This window comes from Hippopotamus amphibius, chromosome 10, assembly GCF_030028045.1.
Source record: "Hippopotamus amphibius kiboko isolate mHipAmp2 chromosome 10, mHipAmp2.hap2, whole genome shotgun sequence".
NCBI lineage: Eukaryota > Metazoa > Chordata > Mammalia > Artiodactyla > Hippopotamidae > Hippopotamus > Hippopotamus amphibius.
Window position 1 is genome coordinate 109,980,850 of NC_080195.1, and position 12,849 is coordinate 109,993,698.

Genomic DNA, 12,849 nt, shown 5'->3' on the forward strand with positions numbered 1-12,849 from the left:
GGCCCTTCCTAAGGCTACAGTGACGTAAGGCCACAGTACCTCCCCACAGCCTGGCAAGAAGTGTATGGGGCTCCCTCCTCCTCCTCAACTACAACCTCCTCTTTGGAGTGTGTGGAATGAACAAACGATTCAACAAATACTCAATGCAAAAAGTGAAATGTTGGCAAAGAGGAAAGAGCTATGGCCAACAGTTTTGTTTTCCATATGGTCAGTGCCAAGAAGCAGTTGTCTTGATACAAGGTGTCAGAAGTGGGAGAAGAGAGACTGCCCTGCCCCCCACCCACCCCATGTCAAATTGAGGAGCTACTTTCCTTGTTTCTGGGACATGCTTTTTGGTAGACAAGGTCCCCAGACTACAGTGAAGGCCTGTGCTGTCTGGTCAGGGAGGGCAAGGGCAACAGGGAGGGGCGGCTAGTTTGAACTCTTTGACCTCCATGGTGCAAAGCCTCAAACTGAGCACAGCTGTAGAAGCTGAAAATGAACTTGGATCCAGTCAATGAATGTTTATGATGGATGATTATGTTAGGGAACAAACAGTGTATAAATGCAAAATTAATGCAGGAGATCTGCTTCAGTGCAAAATCTCCACCTGCCCTTGAGGTTTTGTCTAAGATTCTCTTCCTTTCCTTATTTTTTCATTTGAAAATTTTTTCATTTCGAAAATTAGATTTTCGCTATAAAATACTATTCCTTTCTCCCCTCCTTTTCCCCTTTCTTTCTTCCTTCCTTTCTTCCTTCCTTCCTTCCTGCCTTTCTTTCTTTCTTTCTTTCTTTCTTTCTTTCTTTCTTTCTTTCTTTCTTTCTTTCTTTCTTTCTTTCTTTCTTTCTTTCTTCTTTCTTTCTTTCTTTCTTTCTTTCTTTTCTTTCATTCTTTCTTTCTTTTCTTTCTTTCTTCATTTATCTTTGCAGATTAAAATGAATTAAGGCTGTAGTTTATTGTTAGTTTTCTTTGATTGGAAGACACTTTGGATTTGATTTCTAACCTGTGGCATACTCTAGAGAGATTTCTTAGACAGTCACCAGGATTGGTCATCCAATCTTTGAATGTTGAACTCTGGTAATTTCATAATAATAAAAGAAATAATAATAATAATAAATACCAATGCAAGAAATGCTGATGGATAAGCCCCCCAGGTACAGGAAGAGTGCCATGGAGTCAAGGTGTGTGAGATCAGTGATTACAGTATACTTAGTCTATTACATGCCATCATGAATTTCATGACTTTAGACCCAAACTATCTTTTACTAACTTACCATGTCTCATTTTTCAACTGTGATTGTAGAGTGGAAACAATTGGAGGGTCAGTGGTTTTGCAGAAGAAAAGTTTCTGAAACTATGGTTCTACAAAGGGTGAGAGCTCACTTGAAAAGCATAAGCACATCATTGGTGGGAATTCCCTGGCAGTTCAGTGGTTAGGACTTGGCACTCTTACTACTGGGGCCCTGGGTTTGATTGCTGGTCAGGGAACTAAGATCCCATAGGCCCTGTGGCATGGCCAAAAAGAAAAAAACAAACAAAAAAACTCCCAACATCCCCTCAAAAAACCCAAAAAACACATATCATTGGTGAAATGCCAGAGCATGTCTTCCTTCTGAAATTCTGCCCCAGGCTTGTCAGTGAGGCCCTTATTGTCTTAAAAAAGAGACCCCAGTTTTGTAAACATTTCACAGTATATCAGCATACTGGTGGTGGGTTTTGCCATCTACTGAACCTCCAAACTTCCCCCAGACCTATGGCTTATTAGATTCAATGAAAGGGAACAGTGAGGTACCCAAACGACTGCCAGTCTGGGACACAGAACAAAGGCCATGCACTGAAGGGCCAGTGGTCAATGGGACCAAAGAAATCCAGAAAACAAAGACATGGGAACAAAAGGTGTACTGTACTTTGGGAATCTTTTTTTTTTTAAATCTTATTTCTAAAGTTATATATCTAAACCTACATTAATTTTACATCTATGTACATAATTTAGAAGTTGTGTTCTACAGTACTTTTGTACATGCTGGGTTTTATTACTAACTGCAAAAAAAATAATTACATAAGGCATATATATGTACAGTGTTTTGTCTTCACCTCCCCTGGGTCCTTTAACTGCAATGCCCGCAGGGGGCAAGCACCTTGCCCTGTAGATGAAATTTATTGAGATGTATAAAACTGAGGGCTCAACTCCATATCTCACTGCATGAATGAATAGGCACCAGAGACCTTCCTCATCATATCCCCGGTAAACTCTTTGACTCTTTTGAGTGATCTGGTATTGTACAACACATGCAGGTAAGTAGCGTAAATCTCTAGGAGTTGGATGTGTCGTATTCAGGGAGGAGACCAGGCTTGGGCCACAAATGAGGGCACATGATGCCTTAACCCAATCTGCATCTACCTTGTCAATCTGAATAACTGAGAGGGCAGGTAGATATTTTACACCTTGAAGATTAGTTTTCTGGTAATGCCAAACTTAAATATAAGGAAAGAACAAAGTAACAGAGACAGAAAAGAAAGAGAATGAGAGACAAGGGAAGGCTGAGGGGGGAGAGGAGAAGGGGTGGCCCAGCCAGGGGACTAAACTTTGGATTCGTTCTCTAAATTCGCCACATCACCGTTCCTCTCTGTCTGCTCCTCAGGGTTCTTTTCTTCCTCCTCAGTCTCCAGTTCTGCGTGTTGGTTCAGTTTGCTGGAGACGGACCAGCTCAGGGGCAGCTCGGCCCTGCTGGCTAACTCGGCCAGCTCTTTGGCACTGAGAGATGGGGTGCTGGTCTCATAGGTCTCGTGGAAGCTGTTGTAGTCGACTTCGTAGAACCCGTCCTCCAGTGTCAGGACAGGGGTGAACCGGTACCCCCAGAGGATCTCACTGGTGATGTAGGAGCTTCGAGCTTGGCACGTCATCCCTGCAGAGAGGAGAACGGAGGCTTTAGTGTGTGTGAGTGTGGGCTTTGCATCGCCCAGGGGACTCAGGGAGCCGGGCATGATGGCTGCATGTGATGTTGAGACTGTGACCTGCGTAGGCTGCTGTAATAGGGAAGAACAGATCTGAATCCATGTTAAATCTGCTTCTTTTACTTTAACCTTGTATTCTGTTGCTTTTGCTGTAAGTTAAGAATGTTGCCTATAGCCTGACATATACAAGATAGCCCATTCTCAAAGCTCTGACCTTTAAAGATATAACACTTTTCCATTGATATAGAGATAAAAAGTTGCAGAAGAGAGAAGAGCATTTGTCTTGTTGGTGGTTTACAGGAGCATCATGACCTGACCCATGTGAACAGCTGTAAGAACAAAGGTTTCCGGCACCAAGAAGTTTGCAACAACCAACCACACCTGCTCTCCTTTTAGTATAAAAGACGCCTGCATTCTAACTGGGGTAAGATGATTCTTTGGGACACTAGTCCACCATCTTCTCAGTCTGCTGGCTTTCTGAATAAAATTGCTATTTCTTGCCCCAGCAACTCGTCTTCCGATTTATTGGCCTGTCTTGCAGCAAGCGGTGCGAGCTTGGACTTGGTCACAGTGCCACAACTACAGGGGTATCTCTCTTGTTGTAGACATGTGCTACTATGCCAGAGGACATGTGGTGGAGACGTCAGGCTTCCCTGTGGAATCCCAGGGAGCGACGTGAGAGTTCTGGCTCACACTAGACAAGACTTGTCTGCAGGGTCGTGTATGTGCACAGGAAAACGTGTGCACACGTGGTTGTGCCTTGTCCACCGTTTGCTCCAGGATCACCTAACGTCATGACTCTGGTCTCACATTGCTTTTATGGGCTTTTCCTGAGCCCTACTGGGATTTGAGTGTTCTGGCCATAGACTTAGAATGAAATCTGACGTATAGAACTATACTTATACTGTCTTTAAACTGGAGGCCGCAGATTAGTGTTACTCTCCCACTGCTGTGACACATAGGCTACGACTGTGGTCCCCCAAATGAGGTTGGAAGGGATGCGCATCTGAGTGTGTACTCTCCCCAGGACCAGGGGAGACGGTTGTTCAGATTGTGTGGTAATATAATACTTTAAAGTTGCCCCCCAGCTCACCCACCCTTCCTGCTTATAGATAAGAAGACTTTTTCCAATTTGCACAAAAATGCCATAAGAGCTACTGGCAGCTCAGGAGTCAGGGATAGCTTCCTTTTAAATATGAAAAGGAAGAACAAGGGAAATCCCACTCATCTCTTTAGAAAAGAAAACCAGGCAACAAGTTTGCTGTAAAATACGGGGAATACCATTGGTGCATCTTTTTCTGAGGTTGAAGAATTCTCTTATGAAACTTCTCAGGAAACAAAAGCGTTCGTCGAGCCATTCCTTCAGGGTTGACTTTTCCATTAGCTCAGTAGGCCCAGTGCTAAGTGCCCATCGTGTTGCTAGGGACCCACGGAAATTTTTATTTTCTTTCAAAGTCAGAAGGATAAAAAAAGCAATGTTAGATAGAAGAAAATATTAATATATTCATCTTTATATAAAGTATATTACATATTATATAGAGTAAATGATATAATTATATATATTATATTATATAATTATATAAAATGTAATTAGAGAATTTTTAAATGGAATAAAGGGCCCACAAAGGTAAAAGTACGTAGGACTCATGATAGTCCTAGTGCAGCCCTGTGTTCATTCATCCAGGGAAGCAGTCAGTACATTAGCCCTTAGGACAGCCAATAAGATGTCCGATCGCTTTATGCTGAATGCAGTTGTGGTAAGAACAGGACATGTAGGTGTTACACAGAAGGGTTCTGATCTACAAAATATTGCCACAGCAGCGCACCTGCTCCTCATGGCTATAAGAAGAAAGTTGGGGCCAGGGACTGAAGTGATTGGCCCACTGCGGCTGGCAGAGTCTGAGCCCACACAGCCCCCTTCCAGCCTTCTGCTCTTCCTCTGAATCTCAAAATTGAATGGTACCCATCTTCAGTGTTTCCCTGAATGACCCAATTATTTGGTCCACCCACCCTCATGCCTCTAAAAGAAGTATTGCAGGGCCACTGGGCATTGCAAAGCAAAGAACAATAGCATCTTGCTTTTATTTCTCAAACAATGTCTCTCTTCTGAGTTACCAATTCTTTACCTGTGTTTCGCAGTGATGGGGGAAGACAGGTGAGGATAGGGTTATGTGGGCACAAACAGGAAGTCAACAGGAAAAGGTGATAAAATAACTTTATAACTTTTTCTTTTGCCCATCAAGGAAGCATATGTTTATTGTAATGTGACTAGAAAACAGAGATAGGCAAATAAAATAAAATCCACCTAGATTTTCATTTCTGGCTATGTAAATAGCCAAATGGAACTAGAAATTAAAAATACAAGTATTAAAATTAAAATCTGTATGGAGGTTTAATATCCCATTGGAATTGGCTGAAGAGAGAATTAGAAACTTGGGATACAGGTATGAAGAAACAGCATAGGATGCAGCCAAGAGGATGTCATTGGGGCTGATGGAGGAAGGGCCTCTGAAAACCCTCTCCTCCATGAAAGCAATGAGAACGCTGGCAGAAACTGACCAAGCAAACTCTTTTAGAACTCTGTAAATGAACTCCAGGAGTGTTTGCTCAAGAAAAATGGCTGAATCTCAGTAAAACTCTGAGCTTTATGGAGTTTTAACTCCCCCCCTGCTCGGCTTTATGTTAGCCTTCAAATCAACAGCCTGCAATCATGGTGCAAAAAAGCAGCCTAGCAACCACTGGAGGGGTCAGAGCAGGATTGGAGCTCTTTCAAAACCCCGTGCTCAGAATTGTCATTGTTTGAAGTTTCCAGCAGTTCCCTAGAAAACCTCACTTACAAGGCTTGTCTCTTCTTGACCTGGCACAGAGCTTGCCCAGGGCAAATAGCCCGTTCCCTTGGGTCGTTTGTCAAAAACAACCTATGGCTAAATTTTGTACTCCCCGCCAAATTCATATGTTGTTCTAACCCCCAGTATCTCAGATCATGACTATATTTGGAGAGAGGGTCTTTAAAGAGGTAATTAAATTAAAATGAGGTCTTGTGTGTGTGTGTGTTTGTGTGTGTGTGTGTAAGGTCCTAATCCAGTATATCTCGTGTCATTATAAGAAGAGGAGATTAGTTACACGGACACGGACAGAGGAAAGACCATGTGGGGACACAGGGAGAAGATGGCCATCTCTATCTACAAGCTGAGGAAAGAGCAACAAACCCTGCCAATACCTTGATCTTGAACTTCCAGCCTCCAGAATTACGAGACAATAAATTCCTATTGTTTAAACCTCCCAGTCTGTGGTACTTTGTTATGGCAGTCCTAGCAAATGAATGTGCTTATTGAATTCCACAGGGATAGTAAAATACCTTTTCATAGTACCACTTTAATAGGATTCATTTATGTAATCAAAAATGAATGTGAGATTTAAGTAAATGCTTGTGGATGCTTTTCCAATTTTTATTCATCTTTTGGTGTCCTAATTCACTTTAAAAGAGATGAAAAGAATATTAACATATTTGTCTAACAATATTAAAAAGTATTTCTAGTGTAAGTTGATTTTCATTTTCTTCAGAAAAATTCCTGTCTTACATATTGACATTGGACCCAGTCCATTCTTAGAAAAAATGTGGTTGTTTACTGAAGTTTAAAAAGTAACAAAATAAAACCAACTAAGGTGCAGCTGCCAGACTTACATCAGTGTGTGACAGTGGAGCCACATCAGTGTGTGACAGTGGAGCCACACCGGCGTGTGACCGTGGAGCCACGTCGGTGTGTGACAGTGGAGCCCTTGTGATTTGCGATGTCACTTAATTTGGTGACATGTGACTGTGACTCTGAGACCAATTTTTCACGGACTGCGTATTTTAAGCTTTGCAATGAATGTGAGTAGAGGATGCAGAATTTTCTTTGCTTAAATAAAAAAAGATTAAAAATGAAAAACATAAAAATATTCATAACACTAATAAAGGAAAACAGGAATGATAAACGTATATTTACCATGCACGTAGAAGTTTAGATACTACCTATCTATGTATGTATAGAAATATAAAGTAAAAGGGGACCGCCTTGTCTTCAGAAAAAAAAGAAGATTCTATCGGTGTGTGTACAAGTTGTGTTTGTTTTTCAGATAAGAAAGATCATTACGGTGTCCTGAGGTAGGTTTAAGTGAGTGAAGTAATCTCTGGAAAAAGATGTTTCTTTTGTCGCGATGAATAAAACCTGAAAAATATGATCTCCAAGTTTGGGTCACAGCCTTTACTCTGGGCACGCTGACTGTCTTGCGTTGTGTTTATATTTTTATGCCTGTATTTGTGCTGTTTGCTTTATCTTGAATGTCCTTCCCCCAGTGGAACCCTGCTTATCTTTCAAGAGCGATTTATTATCTCCTTTCTAAAGCCCACAGTGACAACCCCTCTCGAGTTAGAACTAGGAGCCAAGGGCTGCTAGAACCCTTCAGTGATACCCCTACAGGCATTCTCACAGCTTTTGCAGCTCAGGCTAAGTGTCTGCTTTCTTTGTTGGAGTGTGAGTGCCTCGAGGTGCGTGTATCTTCTTTATTTCCATATTTCTAGCATTCATCACAGAGCTTCAGTATTGGAGATTCCCCCCAAATACTCTGTTAAGTGAAGAGAATGGACCTAAGGAACTATACAGAAATGTTGATTGGAAATGTCTGACATGTATTATTAAATTAAAAGATGGATTGTGGTCCTTAGAAAAGAAAGCGGGAGATTTCTGCTTCCCGCACCATGTCAGATTACCTAGGAAGGGCCCTCAGCTAAAATACAAACTAGGTACTGGAAAGTTATAAAATCCCTCATTTTAATCAAAAATAAGTTCAATAAAAGGTAAGAGATGGGACTTCTGGGGCCGGTGACGGTGGAGTCAGTCCAGCCTTTCTCTCCCGTTGCTCACACACCAAGACTTCAGGACAAAATACAAAATACAAAATACACTGCAGACTCTGGAAAAGTTACCACTCGTGGGAAGATTGGGGAGGGGTACCAACACTTGAAGAGTGACTTGTTTGGGGGTAAATGTCTTCATTTGTTTTTGTTTGTCTTTCTCTCTTTTACCATCTGTCTTTAACCTGAGAGTGGTCCCCGTGCAAAACTGGGCCATGGGTGCTGGTAACAAAATCTCAGAGAGAAACCCTGTCTTTCTGGCCAAAGGACCGGGACAAGGTGCCCCTCTGGGCTGGAGAATGGGGGTGGGGATATTACAGTGTGGAGCTAAATTGGACTCCCTGTTAGATCTGTTTCTTTGACTTTAACCTTTGCTTTTTGTTGCTTTTGTTATTGTAATTGTACAGGATGGCCTGCCTCCGGGAACCCTGCCCCTCTGCCTGAATGTTGAACTAAAGTGCCTCTGCTCAGCTCACAGGCAGGCACTCTGCCCCGCCCACCTGTGTGAATGGCTGAAATTAACATATCCCCTCACCGAGGCTGGTTATTCCCTGAATCTTTTGAAGTCGGATGGCCCTTTCACGTTGCTTCCCCACAGCCCCTCGCTCTCTGGTTCTATAAAGCAAACTAGCAACCAGACCCCAATAAGGTGGTTTTTTGAGGAGACGTTAGTCTGCCATCTTCTCAGTCTGCCGGCTTTCTGAATAAAGTCCTATTCCTTGCCTCAACACCTCGTCTCCGATGCATCGGCCTGCTGTGAGGCGAGCAGAACAAGCTTGGACTCGGTAACAGGGAGTCATCATTGATTTTTGTCTCTCTGTGCCCAGTCCACAGTGCTGCCCTGTCTGGACCTGGGAGAACAATCTTTATGGCCAGAGGATTGGGAAAGGGGTCTCTGTGAACCAAAAAGTGTGTGGCTGCGTTTTCCTCTCTCTTTTCATCGCCTTCCTGTGAGAGTGACTCCGAGTCCGTGAAGCCAGAGAGCAGTATAGGTGGCCAACACGTGGAGGGAAGTCTGGCCTTTATAGACAGAGCAGAGGGGTCTGGGAGCTGAAAAGGTGGGGACAAAACCGAGAACAAAGGACAGGACAAAACTGAAGAAGAGGATCCCCTAATTCTGTGTATGAATTGATGCAAATCATGAATGAAAAGAAAAGATGAATGAAAAGACACTACCATGTGTTTCATAACATATAATCATACTTCGAAACAACATCAATGAAGAAACTATAATGAAAGTTCAATAACACTTAGAACTGAATGATTCTGAAATTTAAAATGTCAAGATTGTGGGATACACAGAAAGTAAAAAAAAAAAAAAAATATATATATATATATATATATATATATATATATATATGTAGACCTAAATGCTTATATTAGAAAAGAAGAAAGTCTTTGCAGAATATCCAACTTAAATTAGAAAAAGAACAACAGGATGAATCCATGGGAAATAGGCAATAAAGATCAGTGTATAAATGAATAAATTAGGAAACATAGTATTAAGAGAAAAAGCAAGTTGTATAGACTGTATAAAATATGATCCCATTTTTATAAAGCTAAAAGTAAGCATAAGTAATGTATCCTTTAGGGGCACATACAAAATTATTTTTTTTAAGAAATCAAGGGAATGATTAAAAATAAGTAGTTTTGTTGAGGTAGGGAAGGAATATAGAAGTAGATATTCATGTATCAGTAATGTTCTGGCTGTTAAATTGGACAAATTGGAAGTGCTTTCTTATACCCTGTAACATAGTACATGACATACATTATTTTGTACTTACCAAGTACATTTTAAAGATCACTAATTCCATTTTTGTTGTGATATTAGCCTGCTTATCTGTTGTGCAAAGGTTCTTCTTGTTCTGTGTTTTCACAACTTTTTTTTTCTTTTTCTTATTGTGAAGAACAGTTGGTTTATAATGTTTCAGGTGTACAGCAAAGTGATTAAGTTATACATACATACATATGTATTATTTTTCAGATTCTTTTCCATTATGGTTTATTGCAAGATATTGAATATACTTTCCTGTGCTATACAGTAGGACCTTGTTTTTTATATGAACTTATTCTTTTTATGTAAAGAATTGGAAACAGTAATAAAGAATTGTGACATAATCTAATCTATATAATTCTGCTTTGTACAATTGTTTAAATGTTTCCAAACATCTTTTGGCTCAAATTGGCTATATTGTCTTTTCTTAAAGTTATCCTGTGATCAGAACTGTTAACTACTCATTTATTTGGGTCATATTTATTAAAAAGAATCCTGTGCTAGGTACTGCGTTCCCAGCCTCAGCGAACTTATGGTCCATCTTTTCATTCCTGTAGCAGCTCAGAATCAGGTATTCTGACTGGGACTTCCAGAAGTGAGGACCCTTGCCTACATCCCCTAATGACCAAGGGCTCACGATGACTGACATCTAACTGTGTGCCTGGTGTGGGCAGGGGAGGGAGGGAGGCTCGGTGCCTCTGGGGCCTGAACTCCACCCATGGTCTCTCCTTGCCTCTGTCTCCAGCTAGTGGGGTTAAACAGAAATACATGGTTGTGTTTGCCACCCTTCAACTTGTTTTTTGTGCATTTTTATTTCCTGACAGTGAGTCAGAAATTGGGTGTCTGTAGAGTAGGCTGCTGCCTACTTAGCCTCCTTGACTGCTTTCTGTGCAGACAACCACGGGAAATTCTACAACTGAGAGTCAACTTAGAGGTGGGTAAGATGACATCGGAGAGGGGGACGTGGCTGTAAGACCTGTGCCATGAACGATAGTCCCCTTTTTTCCTTCTTATTTCTCATTATCATTGTCATGAAATATTCCTAAGCAGTAACTGTGAGCTGGGGCTTCCCTTGTCTATTTCATTTCATCCTTATAATACCCCCATGAGCAGGTGCTATTACTCTATCCTTGTTGTACAGATGAGGAAACTGAGGTGTGGAGACCACTCATGTCACATCCCTGGGGAGTCTGGCCTCACCATCTCAAAAGAAACAGATGGACACTGACATTGCAAGAGAGCATTGAGGCCAGCAGATCAGAGAAGGAATGTCCTGTTGGCATGTTCGTGGGTCAAGCATGCTTGAGGAGGCTGGTTAATTTTCATAGCAGCGTTCTCTGGTCTAAATTACTTCCCCAAAGCCCAAAAGTGTGTGTGTGTGTGTGTGTGTGTGTGTGGTCTTTACAAAATTATTACATTTCATAATTTCTCCACTGAGAGCTTCTCTATTTGGATCTCTGGTTAATCTTCCAAGAGTTTAACTTGCCTGGAAGTGAATAGAAACAGCCTATCTTTTTGGTGGTGTTTCATTCCTTGAGTGAGACTCTGTTAGAATAAGGAGTGCAGAAGGAGGGAAAACTTGTTGTTGGTGATGAACAAAAAGACCAGGAAGCCAGGAAACCAAACTGAGGCTCAGCTGAGGGACCCAACAGGCACTGAGCAAACACAGGTCAGGCCCTGCAAGATGGAGATTTAACAGGCAAAGCCCTATTTTTAGATTCATGGCGACAAGTGATGACTGGGGATGTTTGTGCAGAATACCAATAGGATGAAAGCCATCCTCAAGAGAGAGCCCCTTGGATAAAGCCAGAGGTATTCACTCAGTAGATAGAAAATGCATCAGAATCGCCCGGAGAATGTGATTCCAATAAAATAAGATGGATATAAGCCACACTTGCCACTTTGGAATTCTGTAAAATTAATCTGTATTGCCAGTATTCAGAAACAAAGAATTGACTGCAGACGTTTTGCCTTTTTATTTCAAATACCAGACTACATGATGCAATGTTTTCCTTTACTCTTTGTTCTCATTCTCAATAAAAACTGCACTGAATTAGTGCAGTAATAAAGGGTTCTGCACTAATGTTTATAAGTCTTCATGTGGGAGAATGATCTTGGTGATTTACCAAGCCCAGTGTCAAGAGGAAGCCGTATAGAGTAATATCTGCCATAATGTAACAGTGATTTTAATTCAGTAGGCTCAGCCAACTGCTGATTATTGAACCAACAACAAGCCCTGCCTTATGCTCAGATTAAAAATAACTTCCATAAGCAGTTGTGCTTCTTCTGTTACTGAAATATCGTATGGCCAGTGAGGTCCATCTCTAGCTACACACAAAAATATTGCATGTGTATTTTTTTTAATGTCTAAAAAAGACATTCTATGTGTGTACTCCCAATTCTACTCTCGTGAAAGTAGCTGATAAATTCATAAATCAAGTATTGAATTAAGTAATAAACATTGTTTATGAAGTGTTTATTATATGTCAGACACCAAATGCTTCAAGCATCAACCAACTACCAACATCTTACAACAGCCTTTTTAGGTGGATGATGCTATGATATCTATTTTACATACGAGCAAACCAAGGCAGAGAGAGGTTAAGTAACTTTTCAGGGTCACACAGTTTTATGGACTGAACTCTGTGCCTCCAAAATTCCTATATTGAAGCCCTAACCCCCATCGTGTGACTGTATTTGGAAATAGGAATTTTAGGGAGGGAATTAAGGTTAGACAAAGTCACCTAATCCAATAGGACTGTTGTCCTTGTAGGAGGAAGAGACACCAGAGAACGTTCTCTCGTTCCACATGCCACGTGAAGACAGCCAGAAGGCAGCTGTCTACAAGCCAAGAAGAGAGGCCCTACCAGAAACCAACCCAGATGGCTCCTTGCTTTTAGACTTCTAGCCTCCAAAATGATGAGAAAATAATTTCTGTTGGTTAAGCCACCCAGCCTGTAGTATTTCGCCATGGCAGACTTAGCAGACTAATACCGGTAAAAATGGAACCAGGGTTCTAATTTAGGGAGTCAGTTTCTAGAGCCTATGTCCTCAAGTGCCACACTATTATATCTATTTTTGAAAACAGGGATCATGTGTTCATTGTGACATTTATAATACCTATAAGTGCCTTATATTTACAAAATAAAATGGAGTGTGGATGAATCATCATGGCCAAAGGGATGCTGCCACTGGGTGTTGTAGCTTGGCTCTCAACTAATACCTGCTCACCATTTGTCTTTC

The 12,849-nt window shown here is 41.3% G+C and overlaps 1 protein-coding gene across 1 annotated transcript in view; it reads right to left on the reverse strand.

The window, feature by feature from the left end:
- Nucleotides 1–2,560: 2,560 nt before the first annotated feature.
- The window catches only part of KCNJ6 (potassium inwardly rectifying channel subfamily J member 6), a 113,844-nt gene continuing 103,555 nt past the window's right edge, over nt 2,561–12,849 (reverse strand). The window contains exon 3 of the mRNA XM_057696444.1: nt 2,561–2,886. Coding sequence (XP_057552427.1) covers nt 2,561–2,886 — 326 coding nt within the window. The remainder of the gene's footprint in view (nt 2,887–12,849) is intronic.